This window comes from Cupressus sempervirens, chromosome 2 (assembly GCF_028749045.1).
Source record: "Cupressus sempervirens isolate cs-2001-9-10 chromosome 2, ASM2874904v1, whole genome shotgun sequence".
Lineage (NCBI taxonomy): Eukaryota > Viridiplantae > Streptophyta > Pinopsida > Cupressales > Cupressaceae > Cupressus > Cupressus sempervirens.
This window is the reverse complement of record NC_143119.1, coordinates 76,847,034-76,869,150: the sequence shown is the minus strand read 5'-3', so window position 1 is coordinate 76,869,150 and position 22,117 is coordinate 76,847,034. Positions and strand designations below refer to the sequence as shown.

The 22,117-nt window shown below is 37.0% G+C and overlaps 1 protein-coding gene across 1 annotated transcript in view; it reads right to left on the bottom strand.

Moving 5' to 3' along the window:
- Positions 1 to 370: 370 nt before the first annotated feature.
- The window catches only part of LOC149571122 (RNA polymerase II transcription elongation factor), a 92,109-nt gene continuing 70,362 nt past the window's right edge, over positions 371 to 22,117 (bottom strand). Inside the window, exon 4 of the mRNA XM_089812683.1 lies at positions 371 to 1,429. Coding sequence (XP_089668809.1) covers positions 999 to 1,429 — 431 coding nt within the window. The 3' untranslated portion in view covers positions 371 to 998. The remainder of the gene's footprint in view (positions 1,430 to 22,117) is intronic.

The following is a 22,117-nucleotide window of genomic DNA, read 5'->3' as shown; positions in this document are numbered from 1 at the left end:
TGATTTTGTAATTTCTTCCCTTTTATAAATTCAATCATTGTAGCTTAGTATGATTTCCTACATGCTAATCACGGATTTTGTGATGTAACAAGAGTGGTAAACAATCATACAATCCATATTTGTAAATGTTAGTGTTGTTGAATTCTTCTAGAACCGTTTGTGATTATGCTGGCAGCTTGGATTGTCATCCTGAGGGAATTTACTTGGGTTGCAAGGTTTATACAGACCTTAATTAGAACCCCTTGTTTGACTTCATCAAATGACTGCAACTATTTTCAAAAGATGGATAAAAATGATAGAAGTTCAGAATTTAAAGGCTACAGTTTGATCAAAAATAAATAATCATTCCTGAAGATCCTGAAAGGCTACATGCATGCAAAGATTAATACTCATTTCCTTCTCCTCATTCTTGTCACTAGCAAATATATTATAATGTAAATAAACAATTTCTCTATTGTTGGAAGAAGTGTGTATGCTAATATAAATACACACAAATACAATATACCTATTGCTGTGTTTAGCATAGTTGCTAGGACAGTTATACCTATTGTTGTATAGTAACCATGGAATCAAACTTCACTCCCAACATTTCAAAGCCAGGGCTTTCTCCAATTCATACTTCGAGTGAGAATGTTTTGGAGAAAGTAGTGCTTCCCTGATAACTTTGGTTGGCCACCAGAGATATAGCTTTTGACCCCCAACAAGTCAGATCAACTGACTAGTAGGAGGCAGTCCAGCATTTATTTTCCTACACATTGAAGAGGGTAGTTCCACTTAATTTATTCATAAATCTTCAACTTCTTCATCTAACCTCTGTAAGTCTACATAGCTCTTGTTGTTTTGAATTTTGTTTTTTCTCCACCATCATGTTACTACAATTGCGGGCACTTAGGTGGAACTTTTATTTTGGGAGCTCACTAGGCCAGAGGTACTGTAAGGACATCTTTCTGAGCATGCTCTCCAATATATGAATAATGATTTAGGAGCATTTCCAACATTCAATTATCTCCACCTGAGCTAGCTGAATCATCATCACTGCCTTCACTGTCACTGCTGCTGCTACCAGTGCCACTGCCACTGCTTCCACTGCTAGTCCCACTTGAACTAGAGGTTTGCTGTTTCTCATTCTGCTCAGCGTCAACTTGAGCTCTCAAAGCTTCAGCAGCATTTGGCCCTTTATCAGGCTCATCATCACTAAGATCTACATCAGCAATCTCATCATCACTGTCACTACCATTAGATACATTGTCATCGATGTTCACATTAGTCTCATGGGTGTCAATCAACACCTCATGGTTTGCTTGCATATCTTCATCATCATCCACATCTACATGTTCCTCTTCATTGTTACTTTTTTCTTCAGGAGATGCTAAAACAGGTGATGGTGCATTCATTTCATCTGCAGTTCTCTTGCAATTTTTCTTTCCGGCTGCATGAACAAATTTATTGTTAGAAATTCAAAAGCATTGTACCATATAAATTGTAAATGACGTTAATAGCATACAGATTTTAGAAGAGAACCCCTTCTTCTGAACTTAAATATTGTCATTTATATATACATTTAGAATATTTGATCTGAAACCAAATCTAAATACTCGATTGTAAGGCAATGTCAGGAAACAGATTAATAAGCAACTAATCAATGCATATAGATAAATCTAACTAGAATAAAGTTACAAGAAGGAAAAAGAAAACTACATTACAAAGAATGTACATGGGAAACCCCTTTCAGGGAAAACACCCTATCAAAAGACCAGTCCCTATTGAGAAAACTCAAAATAATGTGTACACAAACATATCGAGAACCTGGTTTCTTCCTCCCCTTCTTTGTAATGCCTCATTCATATGCACAATAATAATGCACCTCTTATTAAATCTTGCCTCTAGCACATACCAATGTACGTGGTGTACAACAATATAAAATATATCATTGCTTGCATTTAAAAAAATCTATGACGTTGGTGAATAGATCACAGCTTTTCACCATATATACTTTTGGTTATACATTTAATTAATCAATTTATCATCTGAACTTTATAAATTACCCCTTATTTCCTCAGGATGATATTTCAATGAAATCTTATTTAGCTTTTGTTGTAACCCAGATCCTCAAACTAGTCACCCAAATTCTTGTTACACTAATTCCACAGATCTTTTAAAAAGCTTGCAAGTCTTATATGCAATGCTTTTACAAACGAAAAAGGAATATAAAGGAAGTGATACATAGTGCCCATGGGCCTTATATATAAGCATATAGAGATGCCGCCGGTCTTACATATATAGCATGTAAAATTCCCATGAGTATCACATTCAATCCCATATAGCACACATAAGTCTTACATGTGCCCTTACATCATATCTAATGCTCATAAGCCATACAAATGCCCAGGTAATTCTAGCCTAGATCCTGATCATGATATACATCTCTTGAATGAAGTGCCTATGAACTTCAATGTGCTTTTTTCTAGATGTTTGTTCATAAACATTTGGTGAGAGTAAATTGCTTTGATTTTCATATATTTTAGTGGCACTTTTACTAGTAACCAAATGGAACCCTTCCAGCCTATAAGCATATAGAGATGTCCCCAGTCTTATGTATATAGCATGTAAAATGCCCATGATTATCACATTCAATCCCATATGTATTAAAACACACATAAGTCTTACATGTGCCCTTAGGTCTTATCTATGGCTCATAAGTCTTACAAAGGCCCAGGTATTTCTAGCCTAGATCTTAATCATGATATATGTCTCTTGAGTGAAGTGCCTATGAACTTCAATGTGCTTTCTTCTAGATGTTTGATCATAAACATTTGGCAAGAGTAAATTGCTTTGATTTTCATATATTTTAGTGGGACTTATAAAAGTAACCAAATGGAACCCTTCCAATAATCTCCTAGGCCACCTTGATTGTTTTGTAGCTACTTTTGTATTCAAACTCTATAGACTTAAAAGCCATATGAGTTTGTCAAGTTAAATAATATCGATCCATGTAACAACACAGGCACCATTATTTTCAAAACATAGCCTTAGATATAAGTTGCATATATAGGATAATCAACATAATAACATAAAATTGGAATAAATTTTAATCTTGATGCAAGAATAATGAAGATCGTAATTAATTTATACCTTTATGTTAGAATATAAATCAGATTTTGTATAATGAGAAAACTTGTTTTCTACTTGATAACTTGGTTGAATTGGTATAATTATTCAACTTAATTATATTCTTTTACTGACTGTTCTGATCCGCTTTTATCAATAATTATAAGTCAGAACTTTATTGTAAAGTTCCTTGCGAAGATCGGCAACTTGAAGACCAAGTTTTTGATGTGTTCCTTATTGCTTTTGATCACCACAGGTCTGTATTATTATTTATAGTGATTTGTTTTGATCACGGAGTCATGTCCCACTATGGATCACGACTCCATGATGGAGTCACAATCCATCATGGATGTGACTCCACATTATCACATAAACTAATATGGTCAATGCTGCATAATTAGCTGACAAAACTGCAGATACTTAATATTCGATCAGTTAACTTAGTGATTAAAATGAAATTAATATAATGATACTACTATATATATATATATATATATATATATATATATATATATATATATATATATATATATATATATATATATCTCCAGAATTACATAAGTAATAATATTTAAATTTCTTCATTTAAATATTATATATATTATAAGTATTTAAACATATATACACACATACATAAAAAAATGTCTCATAGGATTTCTATCCGACCAAAGCTACAAAACATCAACACTACCTCTTAGCTAGGGAGGATAATCAACATGATTAGATATCAAGTTATTAACTCAATGTAATATCAAAATGGCATGTTTACATATATCTTTGAGTAGAAGATACCCACCATTTGGATATCATCTCATGGTATCATGAGTAATGGCCTACAAATATCAAATCACATGATATTTACCAAATACTTAGAGTAATGGCCTACGAACATCAAGTCACATGATATTCACCAAGTACTCAAAAAGTCGATAAGGTATCTACACACGTATCCCCCTGTGATGCTTACCATAGAAATGTTAAATCATGGTTTGTTTATGAATGTTAATCCAGCATGATATATCTAACAATACAACTCAGAGATATTTATGTAGCAGTATCTATCTCTAGTTGATTGATTTACAAGATAAACTCTATCATGATTTGCTTAGATATCAACCATAAGATATCCCTCATAATAGAAGATTAAGTTATTGTAAGATTGTCACCTTGCAATAACTTCTACAAATACAAGTGATAATCATTTAGAAGTTGTCACTTCTTCATGATTTACAAAGGGCCCACGAAATCATGAAATAACACTCATGATTAAAAATAATTTCATTAGTACAATAATCAAAGATGTTGAGACTTATTCTCAATAATTACAACCATACTAAGTTTACCTTGGAAGAGTTCCATCTTCGTTTTCGCGAGAGTTTTGGTGAGGATGTCTATTATCTAGTTATATGTACTAATTTAATTCAGCTCAACTACATGCTTCTCAACCATGTCTTGGATGTAGTGATGGTATCTCAATGTGTTTTGATCTGTTATGAAATATTGGATTCAAGGAGAATTTTATGCAACTCTGGTTATCACAATGGACGATGGTAGGTTTTAGTGGTTTTCCAAGTAATTCAACTATAAGTTTTCTCAACCATACTCCTTCGCATGCTCCCATAGATGCTACAATATACTCTACTTCAATAGAGCTTTGTGCTACTGACAATTGCTTTCTACTGAACTAAGATATCATTGTTGATCCCAAGCTGAAGTAACACCCTAAGGTGCTTCTCAGATCCACATAATTTCTAGCCCAATCAAAATCAGTGTTACCATGTTGATTAAGATCTACATCTTTATATCTTAAACCATATTCAACTATGCCACGAAGATACCTTAAGATGTGTTTGGCTGTTCCTAAGTGTACTTGCTTAAGTTCACAAATGAACTAGCTAAGTACATTCACTGCATAACAAATATTAGGTCTGGTGTTCACTAAGTACATCAGGAAGCCAATAATCTGTTAGTAGAGAGTTGGGTCAGCATCCTTTGAGTCTACGGTTGCTTCTTTCAACTCGTGTAGATTTGTCTCTACAGGAGTCAACATCGATTTACAATCCATCATCCCAAATCTTTTTAGGATGTCAACAATATAATTCCCTTGATTTAGAATAATTTTATTTGTATGCTGCCACACTTCTAAGCCCAGGAAGTAGTGAAGTATTCCAAATTCATCCGTATCAAATTCGGATGCAACATCTTGTTTGCACTTGGCTAAGAGGTGATCTTCTCCTATAATCATCAAATCATTGACAAAAAGTGCCAAAATCAACATATCTCCAATTTGTATTTTGAAGAATGAGTTTGGATCTGCGTCATTCTTCGAAAAACCAAGTTTAGAGAGATGATGATCTATCCTTTCATACCAAGCTCAAGGAGCTTGTTTGAGACCATACAAAACTTTCTTCAATCTGCATATATGAGACTGTTTTTCATTCACTACAAATCTTTTTGGTTGCTCTAGGTATAATTGTTCTTCTATCACTCCATTTAGGAAAGCAATCTCTACATCAATTTGGTGAATTTTCCATCCCTTTGATGCAGCAATGGCAATCACTGTTATGACAAAGGTATATCTAGCAACTGGAGCAAAGGTCTCTTCATAGTCAATGCCTTTATTTTGAGAGAAACCTCTTGCAACGAATCTAGCCTTGTGTTTTTTTATGCTTCCATTTATTGCATATTTAATTTTAAACAACCACTTGGATGAGAGAACTAACTTGTCCTTGGGTCTGAGAATAATATCCCGGATACCACTCTTGATTGAGAATGGAATTATATTCTTCTATCATAGCATCCTTCCAAGTTTGATGTTGCAAGGCTTCTACATTTGAGGGCTCTAAATTTGAAAGTTCGCTCATGAGTGCAATATAACTAGAGGATTTGTTTGGCCTTTTTCTTTCTCTAAAAGCTCTTGGAGGTGCTGCATATTTTTCCGATTCTTCAATCATCTTCTTAGCCCATAAAGGTCTTTTCTTATTTTCTCTAGGTTCATCTGATGTATCCATAGGTTTAATGGAATTATTGCCTTTTATTACATATTGATTCTCCCTCTAAATCTTTGCAAAGAAATCCCTTTTAAGATCTTTTCTATTTAATTCATGTTCATTCTTGGATCTTTTAAATGCAGTATCTTCATCAAATATAGCGTCTCTACTTAGTTCAATGTGTCTTTGTTCAGGAATGTATATTCAATAGGCTTTAGAAATTTCACTATATCCAACAAGAATTCCTCTTTTTCGAGAAGGCTCTAGTTTAGTTCTTTTCTCACTAGAAAAATGAATGTAAACATGACAGCCAAATATTCTTAGGTGGCTGATGTTGGGTTTCTTTCCAGAGAATGCTTCTTCCAAGGTTCTATTTTCAAGATGAGAGTGAGGGCATCTATTTTGAATGCATAAAACAAAAATAAGGCTTCAGCACAAAGGTGAGTTTCTAAGTTTTGATCATGCATCATTGCTTTTGCAGCTTCAACAATGATTTCGTTCTTTCTTTCTGCAACACCATTTTGTTGGGGGTTGTAAGGAACATATAACTCTCTTAATCTCAACATTTTTACAAAAGTTTTGAAAAATTTATGATGTATATCCCCTCCCATTATCTGTTCTTAGGGTTTTGATCTTCTTTCATAATATGTTTTCTACTGGTGTTTTAAATTCCTTAAACCTGATAAGAATTTTTTCAGGTTCTTTACAGTTTAGAAAATATATCCTCTTAGAGTAGTCATCTACAGAGATAATATAATACAAAAATCCTCCTAAGGAAGGAACTTACATAGGTCCACATGAATCAAAATGAACAAGTTCAAGTACATTTCAGATTTTCTTTTACTACTGTGAAAGGTGTTTTTAGTCCTAATGCACAACCTTTGAATGTCCCTTCATGATTAGGTTTGAGTTTAGGTAATCATGTTACCTATCTTCTCTAAAGGAGGTAACCCTCAAAAAAAAAAGTCCTAATATCTTGTGCCAGATTTCATTTTGTTTAGTAGACTCATGAATTAATATTGAAGGTGGAGAAGTGCATAGTTTGTAGAGGCACCCATTACTTATTCCAATAGTATAAGCATTTTAAATGTTTGTGTTCTTAGGCCAAACTAGGCCTTCTCCTTCCATGAAAGTGATTCTTTATCTATTGTCCTCAAGTGCTGAAATTGCAACTAAATTCCTTTTTTTTATCTCGCGTACATACCGTACTCCATTGAGTTCAAGTGAGATGCTTGATTTAAGATTGATAGTGCATGTCCCAATTTCCTTTGCTGGATAGCTTGTACCATCTCCAATAGTTACTTCATCATCGTAGTCTTCTTTTATGAAATCAAGATGTTCTCTAAAGTTTGGTGTATGTTGAGAAGCTCCACTGTCTATTACTCAAGTGTTTGGTATGTTTGATACTTAAAAGGATAGGGTGGAGTAGGATACAAGTTTATTTGAATCCATATTTGTCTTACTGACTTCAGCAAAGGAGGCTTGATATTTGAGTCTATCAGGGCACTTTCTGCAACATGACCATAATTGTCGCATCTATAATATTGCACTTTAGAAAAGTCATTTTGTTTCTTGAATGGTTTTCGCATTTGAGTCCTTGCCTTTTTTCCGTTTTAAAATAGTTTTCTTCCATCTTTTGTTAGCTTGGGTTGTGAGAATCTGAATATCATCTTTTGTGGAGTTTATTCCAATTCCTCTAGTTATTAATCTGTACTCTTCTGGAATGCAGTCAACTTTTAGTAGATCAAATTTTAGAAGTTTGGAACGAGCACTTACTCCTTGTATAAATGTTTCCCAAGAGATGGGAAGTTCATTTAGGGCTATCATTGTTAATTCTTTACTATCATAGGTATGACCAATTGTAGAAAGTTGGTTTCTTTATTCTGTTATCCTCATAAAGTGTGAGGTGATAGTCTCTCCCTTATTCATCTTTATATGAGAGAGTTGATTCTTAAGAGCAAGAAGTCTACTAGTATTGTTGATCTCGAACATATTTTCTAGAGCTTTAAAGATAGGATATGCTGAGTCTAATTTTATGATAAAAAGCACTATGTGGTCTTTTACTCTACCAACAATTTCATTGCTTTGGTGTTGTTTTTCTCCCATTGAATCTTTTCATCTTTCTCACTAGGTTCAGGAACTGAATTTTCCACTATTGTTTATAACTCATGCCCTTTTAGTGTGAGCATCATTCATAATTTCCATGCCTTGAAATTTAAAACACCTTCGAATACGTCTTCAAGTTTGATTCCAAATGCCATTTTGATGAGTGTAATTTTCCAAAATTATATATGTGGATATGGTCAATAAAAAATATGATCTGAGTGTCTCTTAAACCTGCTCTGATACCATGTTAAAATATCAAGGTTGCACAAGGACAGGGGTACTTGGGTACATCAAACTTTTTTTATATATAATTTAATATTTATAGAAAATCTGAAATTATGAGTCATGACATTGGCTTATTAAACAAGAACACTAATAAAGTTTGCAAATGTAATGTATTGTTTTCAGTTTTAGATTTGTAATAACAATATATGAAAAAAGTTTAGATGCATAACAGAGAAGGCATACTTTAAAAATGAACAAGAAGATCATAAATCATATAACAATGTCATATCGCAAATGATACAATTCCGACTTGAACATTAATAAAGTTTACAATTAATTAGTATTGAATCATAAGTTTCAAATTGATTACATAATGAATTAAGCTTGATAAACAACAAGCTGATATGCCAAAAAGACATCGAAACAAAAATCAGAAATCTTAATCAAGGTCCCTAGCTATGATGCTCTCCACAGAGTATCCAGTACTCCGGGTATGTGTGCCCGGTACCTGGGTACGCATACCAGGGGTGTGGGTACGCGTACCCATGCAACCTAGTAAAATATAATTCAGATTTTGTATAATGAGAAAACTTGTTTTCTACTTGATAACTTAGTTGATTTAATATAATTATTCAACTTAATTATATTATTTTACTGACCATTAATTATATTCTGCTGTAAAGAATAATTATTAGCCAGAACTTTATTGTAAAATTCCCTGGGAAGATCAGCAACTTGAAGACAGTTTTTGATGTGTTTGTTATCGCTTTTGATCACTGCAGCTCTGCATTATATATAATGGTTTATTTTGATCACGGAGTCATGTTCCACAATGGGTCACGATCCATCATGGACGTGACTCCATATTATCACATGAACTAATATGGTCGACACTACATAATTAGCCGACGAAACTGCAGATGCTTAATATTCGATTGGTCAACTTAGTAATTAAAATGAAATTAATAATACTGATACTAATACATATAACTATATATATAATATATATAATATCTCTTAAATCATTATTATATTAGTTTCTCCAGAATTACATAAGTAATAATATTTAAATTTCATCTTTTAAATATATATATCTTCCATAATTGTCTCATAGGATTTTTATCCGACCGAAGCTACAAAACATCAACACTTCACTTTTAATGTACATTTTTCATCCTATGCAAATGTAAAATAAAAATATCTACTATCCAGTTTTTTTTAAATAGCTTATTTTCTGTGAATATATCAAAGTTGGATGAATATTATTCTTAATAACAACTAATGGAAATGTATAAGATTTTCAAGTTTACACTTTACGTTGAGATATAACTGATCTTAATATATAGTCAATCCAAATGATGAAGAGTACATAAATTTATTATCTCAATTTATTGTTTCAATTTATCTATGCATATGCACATAACATAGTTATGATATCTTGACACTCCTCAAAATGATAACAATGGTCTATCTATAGAATGGTTATACTACAAGATAGATCAAACACAAATTGATGTTACCAATGTAGAGTGGAAATATCACCCAAGTTCCTCAAATACAGAAATATGTTAATCATATAGAATAGTTCAATCAATGCACAAGAAGTAAAATCTAACATATACCATTCATACCACAGTACCAGCAGGCAAGGAAATGATTTCTTTATTGATACCCAAAAACCAACATGGGTACATTACCAATGTTCCAAATATTTATAGACGGGTCGATTAGTTGGAAACCAACCAACGCATTTCCTCACCACCTAACTATCCAACCCAACTAGCTTTAACAAGTACTTTATTCCGACTACATCTATCCCCCCCCCCCCCAAAAAAAAGAAGTCATCTTCCAGATGACTTTAGAACATGAAACAAAAACAACTTTAACTTCAAGAAGGATGGGGGGGACATCCCTGGGCTCGGAGTTCCCCTTAGCTGTTGTAGGTCTCGCTCCACTGTCTTTTGCTTTGTCCGAATGCTCTGTAATACCCATAGCGCATCCATCATTTTAGCTTTTGCCGCGGCAACCTTGCTCTCCAATTCAGCTTTTTCTTTGTTCCAAGCTTCTTGCATAGCAACTTTCTCCGCTGCCCACTGTTGTTGCAAACTCTTTCTTTCTAGCCCCCAAACTTTAGCTAGGTTTTTCTCCTTTTGAAGTTTCAAAAAAGTTCCCCAAAAGGCAACCTTCATTGCTATCAGCGCTTCTAGGAGAGGTGATTGTTCCTATCCCACGGAAATGATAGAGCTGCCCGTCCATGTGGTAGCCATGTCCTCCTCTGAATAGCCACCTTGTTCTAGAAGTTCCCAATCTGTGTGGCAGTCAGTCTACATAAAGGCGATCAACGCCTCTACTGTGGTGATGATGGTCTCTAGATTTTGAGCCCTGGCCTACTGCACAATCCTCCTAGTAGAATGCTCCATGGCATGAAGCTCAGTGAGGAATAGTTCGGCCTTGGCTGCAAAAGATGTTGTTTGGTGGTTCTTCGTGCTCACTTTGTATCTCAACTTGCTCCTCAGCAGCTATCGCTAAGGGTGAAGACACCATGCCTTCCTCTTTGAGTAACCTATCTACTTCCTCCAGGACCGTATCTGTCATGGCCCCATCTGTACCAGCTACTGTCGTCATGCTACCCTGGGTGTGAATTTTCCCAGTTTTCTCCTCTCCTACTTCTGGCTGTACCACAAGAGCAACCGGATGGACTACTTCTGGACCACGGGGTGTTTGTACCCTTACTTTATGAGCACATTTTGTTTGGCACCTTAAATCTATGACTTCAGTACGAGAGGGTTGTTCCAGAAAGACAAGTGGCACCATCTTCAAAACTAATACTCTGGAAGCCCCCCATGTTGGGATTTGTTGCTTGCCACCTCCACTTGCTCCTTCCTTGACTCCTGCTTGATTTGGCTTGGAAGTACCTACTGCCTCAATTTTTTCAGGATCAGTAGGTGGTTTTTGGTAATGTGTCTGAGGTTCTGCTACCCCTGTTGGAAGTGGTCCCTCTGTAGGTGGTAAAAACGTCACTGCCTACGGAGTCCCCTAGAGATGACTCAGACGGATCTTCACCTCCTGTGAGTCAGAGGATGAATCCATATCCCTGTCTTCTTCTTCTGAACTTTCATCATCCTCTTCCTCTTCTGCTATGCATACTACCTCTAAGAACATGGCCACCGTATGATAAGGCATATAAAAAGCTTTATGTTTCAACTCCATAAATTCTCAAAGTCTATCGGAAAGAAATTTAGCCCAATTATATATCTGCTCCTTGTACTATCCATCCACTATAGGTAACATCCATAGGGTAATGTCGGAAGTGCAGCGGCCCGTCGTGAACTTGCTTTTAACCAGATCTACCACACAGCGCCATTCATCATTTGCTATAAAAAAATTCTTCAGACCCCTACTGTTCTTCAGGATTCCTTCCCATTCCAGACTTGTAAGGTCCTTCCAACACATTAATTTCAGCCATTTTTTCTTGTCTACTACTATCATAGAAATTTTTCCCACTTCTTGCCCTCTGTTAGGAATTCCGAAAACCTTATTTCTTCTGCTGCATAAGAAATTGTCACCTGTTGCTGAGAATGTTGTATTACAAATTTATGACCTGATTTCTCATACCCTATGATTAAATTTCGTAGGATAGACTCGAACTCTTTTAATTCAAAAATCGGCATGAAAATGATCTTATCTACCTCTGCTGTACATAACGCTTTCTTCAGGGGATGGTCTACCTCTGCTTTTTCCCACCAAGTCTTGCACTCGCTTCCCATCACACTTTCGAATGTGATATTCTCCACAGTGATGGTAATTTTCTGTACCACTTTACTTTTTGTCTTCTTACCTCCTTTGCTTGCAATACGGCAAATTTCTTCTTTTTGGAGTCGATAATGTTTCCTTTGCTCGGATTCCCAATACTAAGATTCACCGTTGTGTGTCATTGTGTTAGTTCCCAGATCTGTTGAACTAATTGTATATGCCTCCTGTACCAACTATCCTTCTGTAGTAATCGATTGTAACCAACCTCTATTCCCATGTGTACGGATACCTGAGTATCCCTCGTACTTGTATAGGTGTTTGTCGTAGGCAACAGTCACCTTCTATAAACTATTGTTGCCGTACGGATGTATATGTTTGTCGTACGAGATCACTTCCCCGACATCCCTGCAGTACAGATGCTCCTCCAGATGTCGAACTTTGTTCTCGTACGGATGCAGCTAGTTGTCGTATGGATAAGGACTGTCATACGGCTAAGAAAAACTATCGTATAGATGAAAATACTTTATTCTTTTGGACATTGTTTTGTACGGCGTTCTCTGTGGGCTGCTCTAGTATGACCACTCTCCCTCATACGGATGGTTGTACGAATATCTCCTCACCTACTCCTTCCACCTTTCTTTCGAGTCATACAAATATTCGTACAACTAGGGCTACTTTGTCCTGTCCTCCTCCTCTGTCAATTATCGTGATGTTTAGTGACTCTTTATAAGGACTCTGTTCAATTTCTCCTTCTTGGTTACTGCCACTTCTTGTTTTTCGTACTTTTCCCTCTTCTGCAATTATAAAATAGCTACTTGTTAATTTATTCCTTTTTTCATACACTTTCAACTTAGACCCATTTACTAGGTCTCTAATAGGTTTATTATCTAAAGTAGATAACTTTATTGCCCTATTCTCTTTATACTCTGTGTACTCCTCCAAGTACCTTCCTTTTGACTGAGATTCTTGTATTTACAACATATTACATTCTGCATGGAAAACTTCATAGTCTCCCATTTGCTAGTGGAATAATCCATTAAGGGAACTTGTGTCATCGTCTGAGCATTCCCCTAGTTTGAGCACTCCTTCCTCATCTGGTTCCATCCCTCCATAGTCTTCTCCTTTATAGTCTAAAGCCAAGTCCTGGCTTACTGACTGATTCTTGAGGTCTATAATGCACTTTCTTCCTTCCGACTCAATAGAGAGAGTGTTTCGCTTCCAGTTATGGGTAGCTTTTGCTATGACCAACCATCCCCTACCTATTAAAGCATCATACCCTTTCTTTTCTAAAGGGATAACCACAAAATCAATAAAAAAATTGTTGCGTACCAACGATGACTTTTTGTCCCATCAGTGTTCCTATACTATTGATTCTGTGTTGGTCTACTCCTACTAGTTGAAATGTCGAGGGCTAGAGTGCAGGTTTCCCTCTTGATTCCATGTTGGTCTGCTCCTACTAGTTGAAACGTTGGGGGAGTGTAGGTTTCGCTATTCCTTCCATGTTTCTTCTGATAAGACATTTACACTGGAACCTCCATCCACAATAATATTTGAGAGTTTACACCCTAATATCTCCATCTCTACTACCGTTGGTGTTCTCCCCACCCCTATCGTGAACAATGTATTGTCTTCTGTGTGTACTTCTCCTTCTCTTTCTTTGAGGTTGTCTATTTCGATTTTGCCCCCTGTGTTAGTGCCACCTGCAATTGGGGTAATGTTTCTAATAAACCCCCTATTTTTACTGGGATAGCAATTTCCAGTACTTGCCTCACAATATTTGTTATACCCCTACTAGAAGTAGGTTTTTCCGATGTTGTCTTTCCTCGCTGCCCCATGCTATCTTGAATGTCTTTCTTTGCTTCATGAAATCTTTCCATCTCCGTACTAGCATCTAGGTAGGTTAATTGTCTGGCTTGCAACCTCGTGACCGCAATAATTTTGTCTTCTACATCTTCAATGTCTAACATATTTACTCCCTTTTGTCTCGAACAATTTGCATCTTCATGATTGCCTGGCCCACACCATTTACAGAGCAGCCCTACATTTTGTCCTCCTCCGCTTTGACAATCTCATGCAAAGTGTCCCCATTCATTACATCTCCTACATTGAATCATCGGCCTCCCCTTAGAATCATACTAGAGTGGCCGTCGCGGTGTGTTGTTGTTGCTATTATTGTTACTATTATTGTTCCTTCCTCTCCTGTTGTTTCTATACCCCCTTGGGGAGGCTTCTATATTTGTGTCCTTGGGCAGAGTGGAGGGAGGTGTGGATTGCCCCCCTTGGGTCAAGTATACTTCGGCACTCCTTGTTTTCAAATTGTAGGGGCAATCTTTAATCCCATGCCCCAGTACCTAGCAGATCTCACAAAATGCTTTCTTCGGGCATGCTCCCCTACTATGGCCTTTTTCACACTCCGTACACCAAATTTCTCTCCCTTCTTTCTTTTCTTCCTTATTCCTTGATCTTTTCTTAAGGCTTGAATAGTTTTGGATTCTTCTTCGCTCTCTTCCGAACTTTTACTGGAGCTTCCATGCCTTCTTGCCTTAGAGGTTTTACTGTCACTTTCTATGTCAATGGCACGAGTACACACATCCCCAAAGGTTGATGGTGGAACGATCTTCATTTTTTTCCTACGGGATGGTGTTAGTCCTTTAATGAACCATCGTTTCTTCAGTCCATCTGTCGGCTTGTCCAGTTTCCCTATGAGCTCTTTCAGTCGTCTAGTATAGGCTTTGACAAATTCAATCTTTCCTTGCCTTGTGTTATAAATCTCTGTTACAATTTCATCATCGTCTCTCAGCAGTCTGAATTCCTCTTCAAAAGCTGTGCAGATATTATTCTAGGTGTTTCTCTTTGCTACGTCCAAGTTAGTGTACCAATCAATGGCAATACCCCTTAGTGTGGTGGGGAAGGCTTTTAACCATTCTGTTGGGTCATTTTCTCCATTCGCTTGCCATATTGTTATGCACGTTTTACAGTGCTGAGTGGGATCCTCTAAGCCGTCCCCTATGAACCTTGACAATTCTTGTTTGTCTATAGCCATTATGTGAGGTTTTTTCCCTCTTGTGGGAACACTTCTTCCCACACTTCCTCCCGATGAAACACTTCTTTCGGATTGAACTCTGGATGGAACACTTCCTCCCGACTGGAAGTTTGCTTTCCAAGAGGAACTACTGAAAGTATCTTCTTCTTCTTGACTTTGCTCTTGCCGGAGATCTTTCCTCGCAGGTATCTCTGGATTTCTGTCTCCCAACTTCCTTGCTAGTGTCTCCGAGATGACTAATTTTGCTATACCTTCAATTGTATGCTCGATCAATCCTTCTTTGATTCTCATGGAATCCCCTTGTCCTCCCTTTAAGTTATGACATCTCTCCTGTTGCTACTGGCAACATAGTACCCTCAAGGTGACTTCTTCCTTGGTTTCTTCTCCTTGTACCCGCCTAGGATATATATTTGGAATCAAGGGCATGAATCAATTTTATTGTCTTTCTCTTTTACTCGTACAAATTGCTTGCTGACAAGCAAGGAATCTCTCCTAGGAGATCGTACACCGCTGGTGGCACTGGAAGTTTGTTGTGTACCGTACCTTCAAGGACTGTTCTCTCGGCTTCCCTTCGTACATACTGATTGACCGCAACTTCCTAGGCTGACACCAGATCACATGTCAACTGATCTTCCCTAGTTATTTCCTCCTCTTCTTATCACTATTTATTACTTGGATGAGCAGTACAAAGGGCCTTCCTATTACGCCATCCTGTTGACCTCCAAGTTCAGACTTAGGCAACGACACCAAAAATGTAGAGTTGAAATATCATCCAAGTTCCTCAAATACAGAAATATGTTAATCACATAGAATAGTTCAATCCATACACGAAGTAAAACCTAACATATACCATTCATACCACAATACCAGTAGGCAAGGAAATAATTTCTTTATTGATACCCAAAAACCAACATGAGTACATTACCAATGCTCCAAATATTTATAGACGGCTCAGTTCATTGGAAACCAACCGACGCATTTCCTCACCACCTATCTACCCAACCCGACTAGCTTTAACAAGTACTAAACATAACAAGTACTTTATTCCAACTACCACTAATACTAACCTAAGCAATTATTACTAATGGCAACTATACCTGATATTCGTGAGGAAAATAGTATTCTTCATTTATTGCCAAGAACCAATAGTACATCATTCATGTTCCAATGTTCTTAAATAGTGCTCAGTTGGTTAGGGAGACCAACATACACCCCCTCGCTTCCTAACTAAACCCAACCCAATTACTATCTTTAATTACATAAATTCTTTATTATGCCTTGCATTATCCGCCCCCAAAAGAAGTCTTCTAGATGACTCAAACATCATAACCTTTATAGCTACGCCTGGCTCAACCAATCCAACTTCCTCTAAGGTACGATGCATAGTCCTCTACAATCCATACAGTGTACGATGGAGTTACTCCATCCTCAGGTACATCATTTTCTTCCATACGATCAATTTTCTTCCTTCCACTGCGTCCTCTTGTTTTCTACGGAAACTCTAATCCTCCTCTAACCTTCTTCTGTCGTTTGAGTTTGTTCTTCACGCGTGTATGGAACCTCCTTCCCTCTGCTTGGGTTGCCAATCCTTGTCCTTACCATTTTGCAATATTGTGCAACTATTTCGGCAATTTTGATTCTATTTTTGATCCAACCATTTGTTTCTATGTGTCCATGTGAGATTTCTCCAATTTCTCCTTAACGCGTTCTCCCCTTCAAGTGTGTACTATACCACTTCTTCCAATACTCGTTTTCGTATGTGTACAGTCATATGCATGTCTTCTGTGCTTCCTTTTTGTACGGCTCATACGGCCTTTGCTCCTCCTTTCTGTACGACTTGTGCGACCTTTGTTCCTCCCTTATATATACGTCTTGTACAAGCTCTATGTCTCCTTTCTGTACAATTCATACAAGCAATCCATGTGGCCCTCATGTTTCCTTGGTGCTCATATGGACAATTCGTACCTTCACACACACGTACAAGCTGTTCCTCTTCGCAGCCATACATGCCCGTAAGGCTTTGGTTCTTAGTGCCTTGGCTTGTGCGAGTGATGGTTCCCTAATCAAGGTGTTGTTGCCTTTCATAAGTCTTGGACTTCATTTAGTTCGGCCCTTATTCATTTTATATATCTTTTCTCTTGTCATGTCCTTGTGCAAAAATTCCCTACCCTTGTGTGACTCACATACCTTATTATGGCTTGTTGTCTCTGTTGGTGTTTCCTTTTGATTTCCCAAGTTAAGTTCTACCACCATTGGCTCTTCGTACTTTATCTTCTCATCTTCCCCGAACTAGTGGGCTGGTGTATCATCTATCCGTACCATTCCTTCTTTGTACTCCTTGTACTCCTTAGGGTATGCGGCCCCCTCTCCCTCCACATTGCCAATTTCCAACATATTACAATTTGGTTCAAACACCTCGTACTCCTCCATTTGCCAATGGAACAATCCATTGAGAGAACTTGTTCCATCCTCTGAACACTCTCCCAGCCATAGCACAATGTTATTATCCTTCCTTTCTTTTACTTCCTCCTTCAGTGGTTCCTCCTTAGTACTGGTTTTCTGTGCTATTGCCACATTGAAATGTGGTAGGGTTTCCAATAGATCTCCAATCTTTACTGGTACAGTGGCCTCAAGAACTTGCTTCATGATATTGTTTCCCAAATTGATTTAGTGAAAGGAGATTCAGAAGTATTTACTTTTTCCTCCTCCATGACGTCTTGGATCACCTTCCTAGCCTTGTCCGACCTCTTCTTTTCCATACTCGATGTCAAGATATGAAAAGTTTTATCCCCTATATCCGCATGATAGCCAATACTTCCTCTTCTGGCTCTACTTCACTTTTCTGTTTGGGGCAGTTGGCATCCTCATGGTTGCCCGGTCCGCACCACTTACAAAGCATCCCTTCAGTCTGTCCATCACTCTGACAGTTGTGTGCGAAGTGTCCCCATTCATGACACCTCCTACATTGTATCATAGGCTGCCCCTTGGAGTCGTACTGTATTATGCTCTTTGGAGTGTTATTATTACTATTGTTGTTGTTGCCTCTCATGTTGTTTTGGCATCCTCCAGGTGATGTTGTCGTGCTTGTGTTACGTAGAGAAGTGGATGGCTCTCCTTGAGTAAACAATACTTGAGCACTGTGGGCCTTTAAATTGTAGGGACAATCCTTAATAGAGTGCCCCAATACTTGACATATGTCACAGAATGCCTTTCAGGGACAATTATTCTTTGTGTCCTCACATTCTGGGCACCATAGTTCTTTTCCTTCTTTTTTCTCCTCCTTACTTGCAATTAGTTCCCGCATCATCCTCATCATGTCCTCCTGCAAAGCTTGGATAGTTTTAGACTCATCCCCACTTCCTTCTGAACTTTCGGTTCCACTCCCATGTCTCCTTCCTTTAGCAGTTTTGTTTTCACTCTCTATATCCATTGCGGGAGTACATGCCTTGACAAATGATGATGGTGGAGCAATTTTCATTTTCCTCCTTAGAGAGGGAGTTAGCCCTTTAATAAGCCACCTTTTGTTTAGCTCATCTGTAGGTTTGTAATCTAGTTTCCCTATCAACTCCTTTGCCTCCTACTATAAGCTCTCACTGATTCATTTTTCCCTTGTCTCATGTTGTATATCTCTGTTACGATCTCATCATCATCCCTTAGGAGTTTGAATTCTTCCTCTAAGGTCGTGCGGAGATCCTTCCATGTGGCCTTCTTCCCAGTCTCCAATTCTGTGTAGCAATCAATAGCCATACCCCTTAGGGTGGCAAGAAATGCCTTCAACCATTTATTGGTGTCATTCTCCCCACTCGCCTGCCATATAGCAATACAAATTTTACAATGCTGTGTCGGATCCTCCGTTCCTTCTCCTGTAAATTTTGGCAGCTTTTGCTTTCCTGTAGCCATTCTATCTCTTCCGCTATTGTCTTCTGGGTTACTAGCATTTGTCAACCTCCTCCTAGTGTGTTGGCGTACTCTTACTTCAGATTTCTCGTATGGCAAAATTCTCGTACAACAAAATTCTCGTATGGCAGAATTCTCACACGATAGACTTCTCGTATGAGACAGATTCTCTTACAGGTCAGATTTTCTTGTACAAGACAGATTTCTCGTACAGGACAAACGTCTTGCTCTTGTACTCTAATATCTCAGTGTTTCTCGGACTAGGTCTCCAAGACTCTAGCCTCCGGGTCGTTTTTCCACACAATCATATAAGGCCAACAGTACTCGAAAGCTCATTCTGTATCGTGTTTTGAGGAACCACTTCCTGCTGGCTTCCTCTTGCACGTACCGACAACCGAGACTTCCCTCGTTTCCACCAACCCTTGTTACCTAGTTAGCTTTGCCTTCCCAGTGGATGTTTACGACCTGTACTTGCGATAGTAATAGCCTGCCAATTTTTCCATCCGCCTATAGTAGAACCTCCCGGTTCTAACTTAGGCAACGACGCCAAAATGTAGTTATAGTACAAAATAGATCAATCATGAATTGATATTACCAATACCAATCTAAGCAATTATTACCAATGACAACCGTACCTAATATTCGTGAAGGAAATAGTATTCTTTATTTATTGACAAGAACCAATAGTACATCATTCATGTTCCAATGTTCTTAAATAGTGCTCGGTTGGTTAGCGAGACCAACAAACGCACCCCCTCGCTTCCTAACTAACCCAACCCAACTACTATCTTTAATTAAATAAATGCTTTGTTATGCCCTGCACTATCCACTTTGATCAAGCTCAATAAGGCATGGGATTTCAGCAAAATGTAGACATAGATTCTCATATTTCTTTGAAGAGTAACTAAACATATGAAAATGATCACTCAGAAGTGACTTGCCAATTACATTCAATCTTATTAAAAAATATATTTCGTTGACGTAAAATTGTTAACACTTCATAATCCAATTCAAAATGCTTATCCTAAATAATTCTACTGAGTGACTTGAATGAATCCCTGTCCAAGTGTTTATCAAAGAGGGCGGTGACAAAGTTGAACCAAGAAATCACATTGATAAGTCAAGAAGCTTTGCTAAATAAATGAACCCATTAGAAGGCTTTACACGAAGTAACTCTTGTTGCTCGTGCTCCCATATTTGGTAGCTAAAGACTTTGTGGATGAAGATCTCTCCATCAAAAATAAAATATTATTTAGAAAGTCAGTCACAATGTCAATCACGATAATCCCATATAATGGTTCAAGCTCAGCCTTCCCACATTAATTTTTTTAACATATTTAAATGCCAATCACAAAAACATGACCTAATATAGTGTCAAAGTATGCACCTAGCAATGAGTACCAAAGTTCTCTATATATTCTACTTTATAAAAACGGATAATTTTATGTGACGTTCAGAAAACGTTGTACTATTTAATCCTAACCTGTAATACTCAACTCAAACAGTGACATTTTTCTGTTTTAAACTATATATTGCAATTTTGATATAATAATAGTTATTTCTATGCCTACAAATCAACTGTCAGTAGTAATACTGTAATACTATTCTATTAAAAATTGTATAAAGAAAATATAATTTTTCAACTTTTTAGCTATAGTATCTCCTGTAAAACAATTTGCATAGCCAATTTGGCTGTAATAAATGTGGAGAAATAGAATTGATAGGCAATTTGATCATTACATATAGATTGGGAAAAAAAATTGAATTTAAAAAAATAAGCACATTACAGACCCTTTCAAGTAAAGAATCCCACAAAAACCCCATCCACTAATGAGAAAAGTTGTAATATTTATATACACAAATGTCAAGAACTTGAATTTCACAAATATCTTCTTCCTCCCCTTCTTTATATTGTGTCATATACAAACATGTCCTATTTCGCCTCAATAGGGACTCACATTTTCCTTTCCTTTATTTATCTTGCTTTATTTGTTTATTTGCCTTTTGATAACCATTTTGTTTGTTTTGTTTATTGGTTTTTTGTTAGTTTTTTAAGGCATTCTTTTTATATAGGACTTTTGAAGTTGATCATTCTGTCATAAGTAGAAACTTTGAAACCATAACATTCTCCTTTTTGCAAATTGGACTTGATTGGCCCAATGCATTATATTATTGGACCTTCAAAGTTGGTCATTCCAATAGAAAATGTGATGTCATGCTTGTTAACGTTTCATACCATAAATGAAGATAAGCAGCAAAACAAAATAATGCACAATAAGAGAAAACAAATTATCCTGGAAAAGACCTTCCAACTTGAGGGAGAAAAACCAACCGCAAATATATCAATTACATATCTAATGAAAGAGCAAAAGACTGATTTACAATTTGCCCAAACACTAGCCTAAACTGAAGTGATGATCATTGCAACAATCAATGTGCAGACAATAAAAATATCTATCTGTATATTGTATTTAGAAATTCCTTCAGGAAGAATATATAATTATCTTGACCCTTCACTGTCTTGACATTGCAAGGTGAAGACCCTTTGTTGTCTTGTCCCTTCATTGCCTTCACATTACAAAAATATTTATTTATTTCAAATTGAGGGGGGAAGGATAACTTCGGCTGCTACAGCATCATCACTCCCCCTTAGCTAAGGAGGCACCTTTCCAGATATTCATATCATGGTGTTTCTTAACATGACACCAACAATTGCTACACCTATTTGTGAAAAGGAGTTTATCACGAAATCTCACGTGACAATGTCATGTAGTTACTCAACATGACAACCACAATGGCTACACCCATTTTTGAAAAAAAACCATTATCATGAAATCTCTCAATGTGATAATGTCATGAAGCCACTCAACACGACACCGACAATGGCTACACCCATTTGTGGAATAGAGTTTATCACGAAATCTCTCAACATGATAACATCATTGAGTCACTCAACACGACGACCACCATGGGAACTCCCATGTGTGGAAATAGA